Source organism: Syngnathoides biaculeatus, chromosome 10 (genome assembly GCF_019802595.1).
Source record: "Syngnathoides biaculeatus isolate LvHL_M chromosome 10, ASM1980259v1, whole genome shotgun sequence".
In the NCBI taxonomy this organism is placed as follows: Eukaryota; Metazoa; Chordata; class Actinopteri; order Syngnathiformes; family Syngnathidae; genus Syngnathoides; species Syngnathoides biaculeatus.
In genome coordinates this window covers 11,031,099-11,045,364 of record NC_084649.1, presented here as the reverse complement: position 1 = coordinate 11,045,364, position 14,266 = coordinate 11,031,099, and the positions used below count along the sequence as shown (strand labels likewise).

General features: G+C 40.8%; 1 protein-coding gene across 5 annotated transcripts in view; it reads right to left on the bottom strand.

Moving 5' to 3' along the window:
* kif21b (kinesin family member 21B) overlaps positions 1 to 14,266 on the bottom strand; it is a 93,085-nt gene that overhangs the window by 46,712 nt on the left and 32,107 nt on the right. For all 5 annotated transcript variants that reach the window (XR_009796846.1, XM_061832773.1, XM_061832772.1 and 2 more), the window contains 2 exons: positions 2,241 to 2,463; positions 754 to 936 (listed from right to left, as the gene is read on the bottom strand). Coding sequence is in view for 4 of the 5 variants with exons in the window: in XM_061832773.1 (XP_061688757.1) it covers positions 754 to 936; positions 2,241 to 2,463 (406 nt within the window). In the remaining variant the exon portion in view is untranslated. The remainder of the gene's footprint in view (positions 1 to 753; positions 937 to 2,240; positions 2,464 to 14,266) is intronic.

The window sequence follows — 14,266 nt, the reverse complement described above, 5'->3', positions numbered from 1 at the left end:
CCCAAAATAAAAGAATCATTATTTACCAGTATAACTATTTCCCATACTTGGTCAAAATTCAAAGAAAGACACATTTGAATTTATACTGTGTTTGGGGAAAAATACACTATCACTGTGATCGATAAATGATATATAAAAACATACTTTAGATTTCATTAAGTCCCATTATAATCCTTATCAAAAGAAATTTAATTTTAAACAGCTGATTTGCCTTATTGATCATAAGAGTGACCACTGAAACCAAGGAGGTCAAGGGTCACAGAAGCTGAAAACTCAATGCTAGCACACACACACAGACACACAGGCAATCAGCTGAGATAACCTTTAGACCTCTGAAGCAAACACCAAAGACATATTACCAACAACAAACCTATATTACTGACTGCAGTAATACAATTATTTTAATCAAATTATCTACTAGCACTTCATCCAGCAAAAGTCCAAGCTGGCTTTTTATCTTCTTTCTCACAGACAAGCTTCCCTCTTCCCCCCACTCATCCCTTGCTCTTATCCATCTTCTAGCCCACAGTGATGAAGACTAATGTCAAATTGGAACGACTGAGATTCGTCGGGACAAAGCACAGCAGAAACTCCTGCCTGTCTGTCATCAGCTTGTCACTTCCTGTTTGTGTCTGATTGTCTTGTTTCCCCTTTTTGTCCCATCTGGTTAAGAGTTAACAGGACCAGTAAGCATCCCAACTCACACACGGTCCCTCATGTAGTGTACATCCAAATTCCCTCAGCGTCACGTACCTCAAGAAACTGGGCGCTGACTTTAAATTCAGGAGGCTGGGTGCCAGCTTCTTTGGCTTGCTCCTTCCTGCTCTGGATCCCTTCGAAGAGGTGGTGAACAGCTCGTGGGATGATGCCCTGCTCCGGCACGGTTAGGCTCACATCAAAACCCGTCCCCATGGTGTAGGTCTTTCCAGAACCCGTCTGCATTAAGCACAATGAAACTCTAGAGTTATTGTCCAAATATAGCAAAATGTTACATTATAAAATGACCTGTATTTTACTGTAATAAGCAGGGGACAGTGACAGGTAATCACACTTAACGTGAACTCAAGTAAATTCCGTTTCTTTTGCACCTTTCATACCTTCAACCATACCAAATACCACTGGTGGTACACAGGCACCCTAAAACTCAAACATTTATATTGGTACAGTTTTTTATTTTACTTTTACATGTAATATACAGTCCTTCATTGAATCATTAAGGACTTTCAATAATATACTGTACATTTTAGGGGGAAAAAAAACATTGATTTGATGAACATTTAGGCCTATTGTATTGCTGTATTTTAATGTTTGTTATAATGCGAATACTTGGTATTTTTTGAGGTGATATTTAAACAATTTATAAATTGGACATATATGTATTGAGAAAGAGTATGGGGTACAGTTACATTAATTATTTTGTTTTTTTAATTAATCCTAATATGAGTACTAGTTTCTTTTGGCCGGGATATGAATTATTTCAGTCTAAAATGTGCCCCGCAGACATCAGGCAAAGTCCTCGTACTTCTAAAACCATTGCTTTTGGGGGGCTTTTGAATGAATGAATGGAAAAGTCTATCTGTGTAAATTCCTACTGCCTTATTTGGGTCAAGGAAGATAGACAATAATACATTTTGGTGCAGATCCAGAGGCACAGAAAACATCACAATACAAATAATTGTTGTTTGAAGTATATATAGAAACTGCACTGCATCACAGTGAAATGTGTTTCTTACTTCTGGATTTCACTGGATTATGCAGATATATTTTATGTTGTGGCAATTATATTCTAAAATTTAATCTGTTGCCACAGCTCTTGTAAGCACAGTGAAAAGGAAAGACAGCAAAATGTCTAACAAGCATGCATCTAAAAGCAAACAACGCCAGGATAAGCTGAAAACTGAAAGAAACCCCAAGCAATCCCAAACATAAACCCTTTTTGAATTAACATACATCCTGCGTGAGCCGATCGCAAACTGACAGTACAGGTGGGACTAAAGTGAAGGTATTGAGAGACGACAGTGTTCTCACGCACAATTTGTTTAGCTGCACAGATGCAAATGTTAAAAGCCCGCAATAAAGCAGACCAGCACTGCCCTATGCCTGCTTTGTTTCCTCCTTATGGAAATGGAGAGCACTCAGTGACATGCATCTGGAAACAGTTCACACCCGGGCAGTAAGGCCAGGATCACAAGAACCCACACGAGGATCACAGGGACCCAAGACCTTGGCTGGCAACATACCTGGCCATAAGCAAACACGGTGGCGTTGTAGCCCTCAAAGCAGCCCTCTATGAGCTTGTGCACACATGCTTGGTAGATGCTCTGCTGTTCTGAGTCGATGTCGAAAACAAAGTCGTAGGTGAAGGCCTTGTCTTTTCCCAGGAGGACTTGCGGCTCTCCCGGTGTGACCAACGTGCACACGTGGCAGCGCTCAATCTTCTCTTTGGCCATCTGAGGACGTATCCTGAAAAATGACAGAAAACATGAAATTGATGTGATGTAAAAACTGCTGCCTGTGCTGTTTTAATGAAGGATCCTAATCAAATATTATTCACGGGCTGGACGTGACCTCTTGGTGTGCACAAAAGTAATCCATTTAAACATGATCTCATACAGCTGACATGGCTAAAACTCCTTTCATTGTTGACCATTGCGAGATTGAGAAAGCACGTAACAAATCCCAAGATCATGGTAGAACAAACAGACAAACACAGGCCATGTCCATACAGACTATTTGCCTTGCAGGCGTTTTCATCCATTCTGATTTTGTTCATTGTCAGTGTTGATTATTTTGTTAAGTTTAGATGCGTGTTTGATGTTATTTTGCCTTTTTCAGAAATACCTTTCAGGTTTATGGTTGGTTAGAAAGGCTTAAATTCTTGACAGCTTGCATGTGTTCAAATACACATATAACCGTGGTCAAAACATGCTAAATGAAACGGCCTATTGATTGTCACAGGGAGAAGATCAGATTGTATCTAACATTGGGGCTGCTGAGTATGCATGAGAAAGTATTGAAAAAAAAAAAACGAGAGACTTTGAGAGAAGATCAGGTATCTTTGTAAGTTCTTGATGCACCATACTATATGCAAATCCCAATGTGATAAAGCTTCCAGTTCTGACAGGTAGTTCATTGCAATTAATTGCTTGAGTCTGACATCTCGGGGATGAAATCATCTTAGAGTTGATGGGTCTCAAAGAATGCAAACTCATTGACAAAAGGAGGCCAGAGTAATTAAAACTGAGATAATTTGACATCTTTTCCAGCAGAACAAGGACGACAGCTGCAATATGGTGATAAAAGAGTGCCCCTATTTGCCTAAAAGGGACTACCTGAACTCATTTATATTGGAATAGAGCAGCGTGAGCTCAATTTATGTGCATGTATGTTAACTTCCTGCCAAGAAAAAGGCTCTCAGACATTGCAGTGTGCTTTAAGCATAAGATCCGCCGCACAGTCATGTGGTTGTATCGGCCTTCTTGTGTGGAGAGGCAATCACTTAAGGATGCAGAGAACATGATGAGCCAACACTACTGGAGCTTTGTGTCGACCACTCCGCATGGTAAACCCAGGATCAATCAAAAGGGGATACAAATCAACTCGCTTTCTCACTTGAGACCAAACCACAGATGCCCAATTGACTGTGGCAACAAAGACAAACCCAAATCAGTGATGCAGTAAGAAAAGTAAAAGTGCATCATACGATGGTGTGGAGAGTCTCCCCGCATCACAAAGACACATGAAGGACTAAATAGTGTCCTGTGACAGCAGAAAAATGTGATTTACTAACAGCACACGGCTCGTCTCAAGTATGAGTCACACCTACCAATAACACTCTCTCTCAATCCTTCAGACATAGCTTCTGGTAAACGAGGATCAACTAATCTGTATAAATACACACCACACAAGACCACCTTCAGATAACCTTGACACCAAAGGTAATATAAATGGAACCACACACACACACCATACGAGGGACTCTAAGCTGATTGGTGGCATAAAAGGGATATGGCAGGGGAATGTAAGATGGCATCTGATGATTTTTAGTCGGTGTCACATGTGGTTAACGTGGAAGTCAACATAAGTCAACAACTCTGGAGAAGGTACCGGTATGTAATTGTCAAATTTTAGAATACAGAGATTCCTTTATGAATGGTACACTGGCAAATCTGAAGTACAGGAAGGAGTCAAAGGAGGCTTTGACGGAAAAGAAATCAAATGTGGTGAATGAGAACCAAGGTGACCGTGTATCAGAATGACAGAGAAAAATGTGGAGAAGGAAAGGAACAGCTCAAGTTCAGAAAGACCACATCATGTGTCAAACAGTGCAGGCAGGGTTCTCGCATGGACATATATGGATCCTAGTGGACTCACTTGTGACAAAGAGGCTAATTGTGGGTTCATGTAGCAATATTTTGCGGTTTTCTTGTTCATTATTTACCAAATGTCAGCATTGAGTGAGCCAAGGTCATTTTAAAACAATGACACTTGGGCTTTATGCCGCATGGTCTCATTTTGCACTCGTCAGTGCTTTGCCCATAAGGATAATTAGTTTCCATTGTCATTTAAAAGGCAACATTTCTGCAACGCTCTGCCACTTCACAATTGCTCTCTGCTCATGAGGCAATCAGTTGGACACAGTTAGACTCTTTGTACAAGTGTCTCATTTAGGATGAATGTGTCCCTGGAATCCAAAATATTACTTGTGAAATGTCCTATTCATTCGTTTTGCAAACGACCTTTGTATTTTTTTTTCCCCAGCAATGAGGTCTCGTGTGATGAGAGTGCATACAGGCCATGGCGGCAAAGTACATGACTCAAATTTTCTATACCACTTATCCTCACTAGGGTCACAAGCATGCTGCAGCCCATCCTAGTTAAAAAAATAATAATTACGGAAAATCCAAATCTAAAACACTGGGTCAGTGAACTACGTGACAGATATAAAGACAGGTAACCATCCATACATCCTCAACACTGCTTATCCTGGGCGCTGGAGCCTATCGCAGCTGAATTTGGGAGAAAGGCAAACTACACCCTGAACTGGTCACCGGTCAGTCTCAAGGCACAATGGGTAACCATTGTAACACTTAAATATCAAGTCACTGAGCGGGAGACAAAGTCAGACAAGTCAACCATTGCAGCAGTGATGGCATTGTCATTTAAAGGGAGATTTATGAAACAAATAAAACATAAAAGGAGAGGGTGTGTTGAATTTGTATTTGAGCTCAAACTGAATTCAACATTTCAAAAAGCTTCTGGATAAATGCAGATAGACAAATATGTCTGACTTAGACACACACACACACACACACACACACACACACACACACACACACACAAAATGGCAAACAAACAATGATGAAAGTCAGTGTCTCCACATGGAGAAGAATGGAGCAGCTATTTATACTCATTTCACACACCCACGAGAGGCTCAGCTGCACCGACAAAGGACAGGACACATAACATTGATTGGGAGAGTAAACGTCACTCAAACACACACACACACACACACACAAATTTCCGCACACACGGAGACCCACACACACACACACTCTCGCTCTTCTAAAGGACATTTAGCACCAATAAAAACCCTAAAACCTCAAAATTAAATGTCTAATTCAGATCTAGGCTGTCAAAAAAAAATAAATTTAAAGCAGATTGTGAATTCTTCATAGTGCAAATCATCGCAACTTTGCATATAACAGATCCAGTCCATCCAGTTTCCATACGGCCTGTCCTCCTTAAGCCTAAACACACAGTCAAAAACTCATTAGACACAAGCTCCGAGAGAATTCTCTTATTGGACTAATTATCAAACCCAATAGAGCTAATTAGGAACAGTCTGAAAAAGGCAAACAAACAAACACTGTCACGTGCACTAATTGTCCCTCTGACAACAGTAAGAGTCAAAGATAGCAGATGCGGTGACGAATATGAGGTGAATATATTCTTCAGTGTCTTTTTCATCCAGAACTACATTCATGAAGTTGTGAGGTAAAAGTATGCAGCAAACCAGCCTCAAAATTTCCAGTATGAGTGAGCTTTAAATTCATCCATTTTCTTTACTCACTTGGTTCGCGGCCGTGTTTCTGCTATCTCTTTGACAGATGTGCTAACTAGTCATTCTCTGTAGAGGTGTGAATTGTCAAAAATAAAAATAAAATGAAAAAATATTTAAATCTTTCAAATTTCATAGTTTCCATTGAAGTCCTCAGGCTTAAAACGTTAATGTAGTACAACCGCCAATTACACTATTCCTGTTCAGCTCCTACAGTTTATGCTCATAAAAGTACACCCAAGGGTGCATTTTCAAATATTCCTCAAAAATGTTGAATAAAACAATCCATTGTAGTAAGATTATTAGATTTTTTTAAACATTCCCATAGGACACAATTAGAACTTAATTATTCTCTTCTAGGTCATAAAAACTACATATAATTGCCAGCTGCAAGCCCAAAAAGTTAACAATTTCCTACACGAATAGTTAAACAGACTTTTAGAGAATCTCCCCTAACTTCTGCTAAAAACACGAGCTCATCTTAGCTCCTCCGTGACATAAAAAAAAAAGCCACTGTCTTGACATTAACTACTACTTTCCCGTTTGGCAATCTTGGAGCATATTAGGATAACAAAAAAAGAGCCCAAAAAAATAAGAGATTCTGCAAATACAGGACTTTTTCAACAAATAGCTGAGGATGAATGAAATAAAAAAACAACAGGTGAATTTGGGAATGGCAAGCAACTATTACTAGTAGTGGTTTATCGTAATGGGACTGTCACGGAGACGTTCATTTATTAAATATGTTCTTTAGTAAAGATTCTTTGTGGTTGTGTAGGGCAACCGTTATATTGACAGTTGTTTCCACTGTTGCTTTTTTTTGTGTAGCAAAATTAGGTAACCAGAAATAGAAGCACAATTCACTAGTATACATAACAGTTGTAAATCATTGCAATGTTAAGTAATCTTAATTGTCGTGTGCCTTATTATTTTTGTAAAGGCTGAAGACTCCCATGTGCATATGTAAACTTTTTAATCATTACTCTGACCACACTAAAAAATGACAATGGTATGAATGCTATTTCCTCCTTGATTCCACATCTCCCCTGCAGCTGGACTGAATCGGGAGGATCCAGTTGCCTTGGGAACGGGACAAGCCACTCAGGGACTGCTAATGTGTATTGACCATATCAGTGTCCACATTGTGTTTGCATTACACCCCTCCCCAAACACATTTGTTCTCTAGCGGGCACACAAACGACAACATATCCAATTGTGCAGTAATCCTCACACACTTGTCCAATCAGCACCCACAAAATAACCAAGATGAAATTCCAAGTTGCTCACAAAGCATCCCGGTCTGCCGATATCAGCCAGCTGCTGACTACGTGCGTTCATGTCCATTCAACCTTCAAAACTGCAGCGCGGTTCTAACCAAAGAGCTCTTTTCCTCAGTGTGAATTGTTCAGTAAAGAACACCACGCACGCTCACAGAAGCCAAGTTAATCATATTCACTTGAGCTGGGAGTGTTTCAGGGTTCTACTGTTTTTTCAGCTGGCACAGGAACCCTGCTACTGCTTCATATCCCACTCGGCCCATTTATTCAAAAATAAGACCCGCAAACACACATACTGTACGTTGATAAATCCATTCAGCACTATTGGGATAACCATGCTTCATTTCGGCTCTTTTGTAAACATTATCCAGAATAAAGTCTCATTCTGGTGCTTTGTCTTTATTTTTTTTAATGTTGTCTTCACACCCCCTGCATGTTTCTTCACCTCGTTTGCCAGCAAAAACACAACAGGATGAGATCATTGCTTCCAATAATAGATGCCAAAATAGTCTTTTCCTTGCTGCCTCACTTTCTATCACCCTGACTTGCTCTCCTTCAAACCATCAAACATCATAATCAGAGTGGGTGATTGGCTCGCTCTGCTATGCAGGTAAAGAATGAAAACACTGATTTGTCTCCGATAACGTCCTCCCTCCAAAGATTCTCTTGCTGATCAGGGGCATCTCAGAAAGTCCTGACATGAAATCAGTGTGCTGTTCATTGTGACTACGTCAAGAGATAAAATAATGTTTTTGACTGCCAAGTAAAATAAATAAAATAGCCTGCTGCATTACAATGGAAGCAAATGTAGTTTTTCAATTCTACTACAATTCCATAAAAACTCACATCAATCTATGGGCTACCCTTATGTTGCATTGCAAGGTGGCTGCATGCCAATGTTTTTTAACTTCAATTTTAACATGTATCTGATATTTATTTTCAAATGTGACTGTAATCTGGTCTCTCGCTCAGTATTATGCCGCTATTTTTAGAACACTTCAGAAACAAGCAGCATAGAGAACAGAAACATGGCATGTGTGGCTGTGGAGAGAAGATGCAGTGCCTCCAACAAATACAATTAGAAAAGCTAAGATGAAGGAAACTTTAAATTGGGATGTTACATTATCTTTGGCAATGAAATGCAGCCTGTGAATAGACATGACATATATATTTTTGAAAAAGTCTACATTGGACACATACAGACAGTCCTGTGTAGATCACCGTTTATAAGGACACAGTCATCCATGCAGCCATCCATTTCCAATCACTTAGAGCCATCCTATTTCAATATATTTTGGATGAGTGGCAGCATATCCAAGCGAGGGGAATAAATTTGAATCATGTGGAAAACAATTTCATGAATTTAAGTCGACTGAAACTCATTATTAAATACAGAAGACACCCAAAACCACAGCTGTCAAACTCAAATTCAAAGTGGGCCAAAGTTAGATATGGGGACAAAGTCGCGGGCCAAACTCAATATTTCTTGAAAATTGACTGAAATTGTGCATGTTGCCCTCCCCTTCCCTTCTCCACATATACTGTAGAATGTTAAACCTCATCATATGATAACAAGGTGAATCTGAAACTTTAATATTATAAACATGACAAATTAAATGTGCAATTTATGACATCTAAGTTGTATTTCCTTCTTATTTAAATAGATAAATTCTCTAGATATGAAATGTAAAATCTGTCCTAACGCGATTTAATTGAGAGACTTCAGTTAACCGAACGTGCATGTTAATGACACGTGGGAGGAAGCTGGAGTGTGTGCACAAAGTCTAGAGATCATGGCGAGAACATGCAAAATCCACACGGGAAGCCCTGAGCTGAGATTCAAAACCAGAACCTTTGACTGTGGTAGATGCGAAGCACATGCATCAGCAGATGTTTAATTTCAAAATAAATTCCTCCACATCGTAGAGATTTTGCACACTTTAAATAATTGAGAAAATGTCAGACCTGATATATATGGCTAGTGTCATCTGTCAGATTGCTCATTTTGAAGAGTTGCTGGAATTACCCCCAGTACTTCATTGGACCAACTTTGATAACATCTTAAATATTTCATGCAGAATGTCTTCAGTAACATTATGGCAAAAATCCCTTTGTTTCATCCAACCACATGACGTCAAGTAAATGCCTGTTCCCACCTGTGTTGACCCTAAACAAAGAAGTGTGGGGTTTATACTTCACACATTAGCACCCACAAAATAACCAAGATGAAATTCGGTCACCGATGATTCCAGTGCACCAATATCAGCCAGATGCTGACTTTGTGCGTTCACGTCCATTCAACCTGCGGTGCGGTTATAACCAAAGAGTTCTTTTCCGCAGTGTGAATCGTTCAGTGAAGAGCAACACTTACACGCAGGATACACACCAACACTTATACTCTCCTAACCCTAAACAAAGAGACTGTGGTGTTTATACGTATGTCACACATCATTTCGAAATTCACATGCATCAGAAGGGTGAATGGTGTTGACCAGCAATCTCCACCGATGTGAATCTGCATATTTGTTTTCTCGGGCAAAATGAAAGATGGCCACTGTAACATATCCAAATGTTAAAGGTACGGTACATGCATTTATCAAAACATAGTTTTGTAGTTGGTCACCCATAGCAACAAATATATTGTCAACTGATATGAGTGTAATGTTTCCAAATAGTGAAGGTAGAGAATCTAAAAATAAATTTCTACCCAGGGGACACAAGCAGACAGAAAGCATGAGACACATGCTGGTGGCTATTATTATTATTATTATTATCATTATTATTATTATAAAGCATTAACAGTACAGAGGTTTCTGAAAAAATATATGAAATTATAGCTGAGACGGTAGAAAAACTATGAATACAGTGATGACTTCCACCTACAACGACCAATCCAAATTTAGATCAGCACATGTTCATCGATTTAAGAACATTGTTTTTGTTAATAATATATGAATAGAAGAAGAATATGTACACATGGTGAAGTGGTAACCATCAAAAAATTTAAGATATTCGTGTTTATTCGCAAGAAAAAAAAAGCGACCTCACTGTTAACATGTCCCAATCTGGTTTCCAAGCAACCATGATAAGATATTGAAGAGACTCAAGTAAAAGTTTAATTAAATGTAAAAATGACATTTTGTTTATTGTACGGCTAACTGTGACTAAAAAAAAAAAATACTGTATGATGCTCATGTTCATCATAACCAAATACAATAACAGAGTTCATGTAGTTTAATAATGCACTACCCACCAAGAATGTTGTGGTAAAGTACAGTCACAGTAATTAAGTGATAAATACAACATTTTGGATGTTTTTGTCCTAAAAAGTTTGTTTTTGCACAACACAGTGCTACTGATACAAAACATCCAAAGTGATTATTCAGAAATAACTAATCGTGTCTGTACTATTTATCTCTGTAGTGTGCTGACTTTATCTGCCACTTACACAATAAGCTATACAGTGGGAGAGTGAGGAATTTTTTTTTTTTTAAATTATGCAATGTGGCAACCGCCGGAGATTGTTTTAAATGAACACAGGAAAACGGCTTTGGCCTATTTTGGGTGATTATGCTGACGGCATATTGATCACTGAGGGATGAAACCGGAGAGTCCCTGAGGTGCAGTATAGTGGCAAGCGGCTGACTGTTTAGGTCATAACTGTTGGGGGAAAAAAAGAATTTTCCTCAATGAATTACGGAATGCTCACTGATGGCGTAGCGGTTCACTCTGCTGGTTTAGGCTGTGTGGGTTCAGTTTCCGCTCAGTGTCAGTGTGAATGGTTGTCTGCCTCTGTGGGTGCCCTGTGATTGACCGGCATGGTGTGTAGTGTGCCTTTTGCCCACAATCAGGCGTCATAGGGCCCATAACCCTGAAGAGGATAATCACTATCCACATTGGTAAAAAAAAAATAAATAAAAATGGATGGATGGATGGAATTAATGCAGCCCTATGGGGGCACAAACCAGTGCAATCTGTAGGCCGGTCCCAAGCCCGGATAAATGCAGAGGGTTGCGTCAGGAAGGGCATCCGGCGTAAAAACTGTGCCAAACAAATATGAGCGTTCATCTAAAGAATCCCATACCGGATCGGTCGTGGCCCGGGTTAACAACGCCCGCCCCCGGCACTGCTAACCTGCAGGGCGTCGGTGGAAATTCAGCTACTGTGGGTCGAAGACAAAGAAGAGGAGGAAACCGGATCCAGCATCAGAAGAAATAGAGGAATGCACAGAGCCTACAACTGAGTGTAGGGACTTTGAATGTTGGGACTATGACAGGAAAAGCACAGGAGTTGGTTGACATGATGATTAGGAGAAAGGTTGATATTCTGTGCATCCAAGAGAGCAGGTGGAAAGGTAGTAAGGCTAGAAGTTTGGGAGCAGGGTTTAAATTATTCTACCACGGAGTAGATGGGAAGAGAAATGGAGTAGGGGTTATTTTAAAGGAAGAGCTGGCTAAGAATGTCTTGGAGGTAAAAACAGTATCAGATCGAGTGATGAGACTAAAATTTGAAATTGAGGGCGTTATGTATAATGTGGTTAGCGGCTATGCACCACAGGTAGGATGTGACCTAGAGTTGAAAGAGAAATTCTGGAAGGAACTAGATGAAGTAGTTCTGAGCATCCCAGACAGGGAGAGAGTTGTGATTGGTGCAGATTGTAATGGACATATTGGTAAAGGAAACAGGGGCGATGAAGAAGTGATGGGTAAGTACGGCATCCAGGAAAGGAACTTTGAAGGGCAGATGGTGGTGGACTTTGCAAAAAGGATGGAGATGGCTGTAGTGAACACTTATTTCCAGAAGAGGGAGGAACATATAGTGACCTACAAGAGCGGAGGTAGAACCACGCAGGTAGATTATATTTTGTGCAGACGATGTAATCTGAAGGAGGTTACTGACTGTAAAGTAGTGGTAGGGGAGAGTGTAGCTCGACAGCATAGGATGGTAGTATGTAGGATGATTCTGGTGGTGGGTAGGAAGATTAAGAAGACAAAGGTAGAGCAGAGAACCATGTGGTGGAAGCTGAGAAAGGAAGAATGTTGTGCGACCTTCCGGAAAGAGGTGAGACAGGCTCTCGATGGACAACCGAAGCTCCCGGAAGACTGGATGACGACAGCCAAGGTGATCAGAGAGACAGGCAGGAGAGTACTTGGTGTGTCATCTGGTAGGAAAGGGGAGAAGGAGACTTGGTGGTGGAACCCCAAAATACAGGGAGTCATACAAGGAAAGAGATTAGCGAAGAAGAAGTGGGATACTGAGAGGACTGAGGAGAGGCGAAAGGAGTACATCGAGATGCGACGTAGGGCAAAGGTAGAGGTGGCAAAGGCTAAACAAGAGGCATATGAAGACATGTACACCAGGTTGGACACGAAAGAAGGAGAAAAGGATCTCTACAGGTTGGCCAGACAGAGGGATAGAGATGGGAAGGATGTGCAGAAGGTTCGGGTGATTAAGGATAGAGATGGAAATGTGTTGACTGGTGCCGGTAGTGTGCTAAATAGATGGAAAGAATACTTTGAGAAGTTGATGAATGAAGAAAATGAGAGAGAAGGAAGAGTTGAAGAGGCAAGAGTGAAGGACCATGAAGTGGAAATGATTACTAAGGGGGAAGTCAGAAAGGCACTACAAAGGATGAAAAATGGAAAGGCAGTTGGTCCTGATGACATACCGGTAGAGGTATGGAAGCAATTTGGAGAGATGGCTGTGGAGTTTTTGACCAACTTATTCAACAGAATACTAGCGGGCGAAAAGATGCCTGAAGAATGGAGGAAAAGTGTTCTAGTTCCCATTTTTAAGAACAAAGGGGATGTTCAGAGCTGTGGGAACTATAGAGGAATAAAGTTGATGAGCCACACAATGAAGTTATGGGAAAGAGTAGTGGAGGCTAGACTCAGGACAGAAGTAAGTATCTGCGAGCAACAGTATGGTTTCATGCCTAGAAAGAGTACCACAGATGCATTATTTGCCTTGAGGATGCTCGTGGAAAAGTACAGAGAAGGTCAGAAGGAGCTACATTGTGTCTTTGTGGATCTAGAGAAAGCCTATGACAGAGTACCAAGAGAGGAACTGTGGTACTGCATGTGTAAGTCTGGTGTGGCAGAGAAGTATGTTAAAATAGTACAGGACATGTATAATGGCAGCAGAACAATGGTGAGGTGTGCCTTAGGTGTGACAGAGGAATTTAAGGTGGAGGTGGGACTGCATCAGGGATCAGCTCTGAGCCCCTTCCTGTTTGCAGTGGTAATGGATAGGCTGACAGATGAGGTTAGACTGGAATCCCCTTGGACCATGATGTTCGCAGATGATATTGTCATATGCAGTGAAAGCAGGGAGCACGCAGAGGAACAATTGGAAAGATGGAGACATGCACTGGAAAGGAGAGGAATGAAGATTAGCCGAAGTAAAACAGAATATATGTGCGTGAATGAGAAAAGTAGAGGGGGAAGAGTGAGGCTACAGGGAGAAGAGATAGCGAGGGTGGACGACTTCAAATACTTGGGGTCAACAATACAGAGCAATGGAGAGTGTGGTCAGGAAGTGAAGAAACGGGTCCAAGCAGGTTGGAACAGCTGGCGAAAGGTGTCTGGTGTGTTATGTGACAGAAGAGTGTCTGCTAGGATGAAGGGCAAAGTTTACAAAACAGTGGTGAGGCCGGCCATGATGTACGGATTAGAGACGGTGGCACTGAAGAAACAACAGGAAGCTGAACTGGAGGTGGCAGAAATGAAGATGTTGAGGTTCTCGCTAGGAGTGACCAGGTTGGATAGGATTAGAAATGAGCTCATTCGAGGGACAGCCAAAGCTGGATGTTTTGGAGACAAGATTCGAGAGAGCAGACTTCGATGGTTTGGACATGTTCAGAGGCGAGAGAGTGAGTATATTGGTAGAAGGATGCTGAGGATGGAGCTCCCAGGCAAAAGAGCGAGAG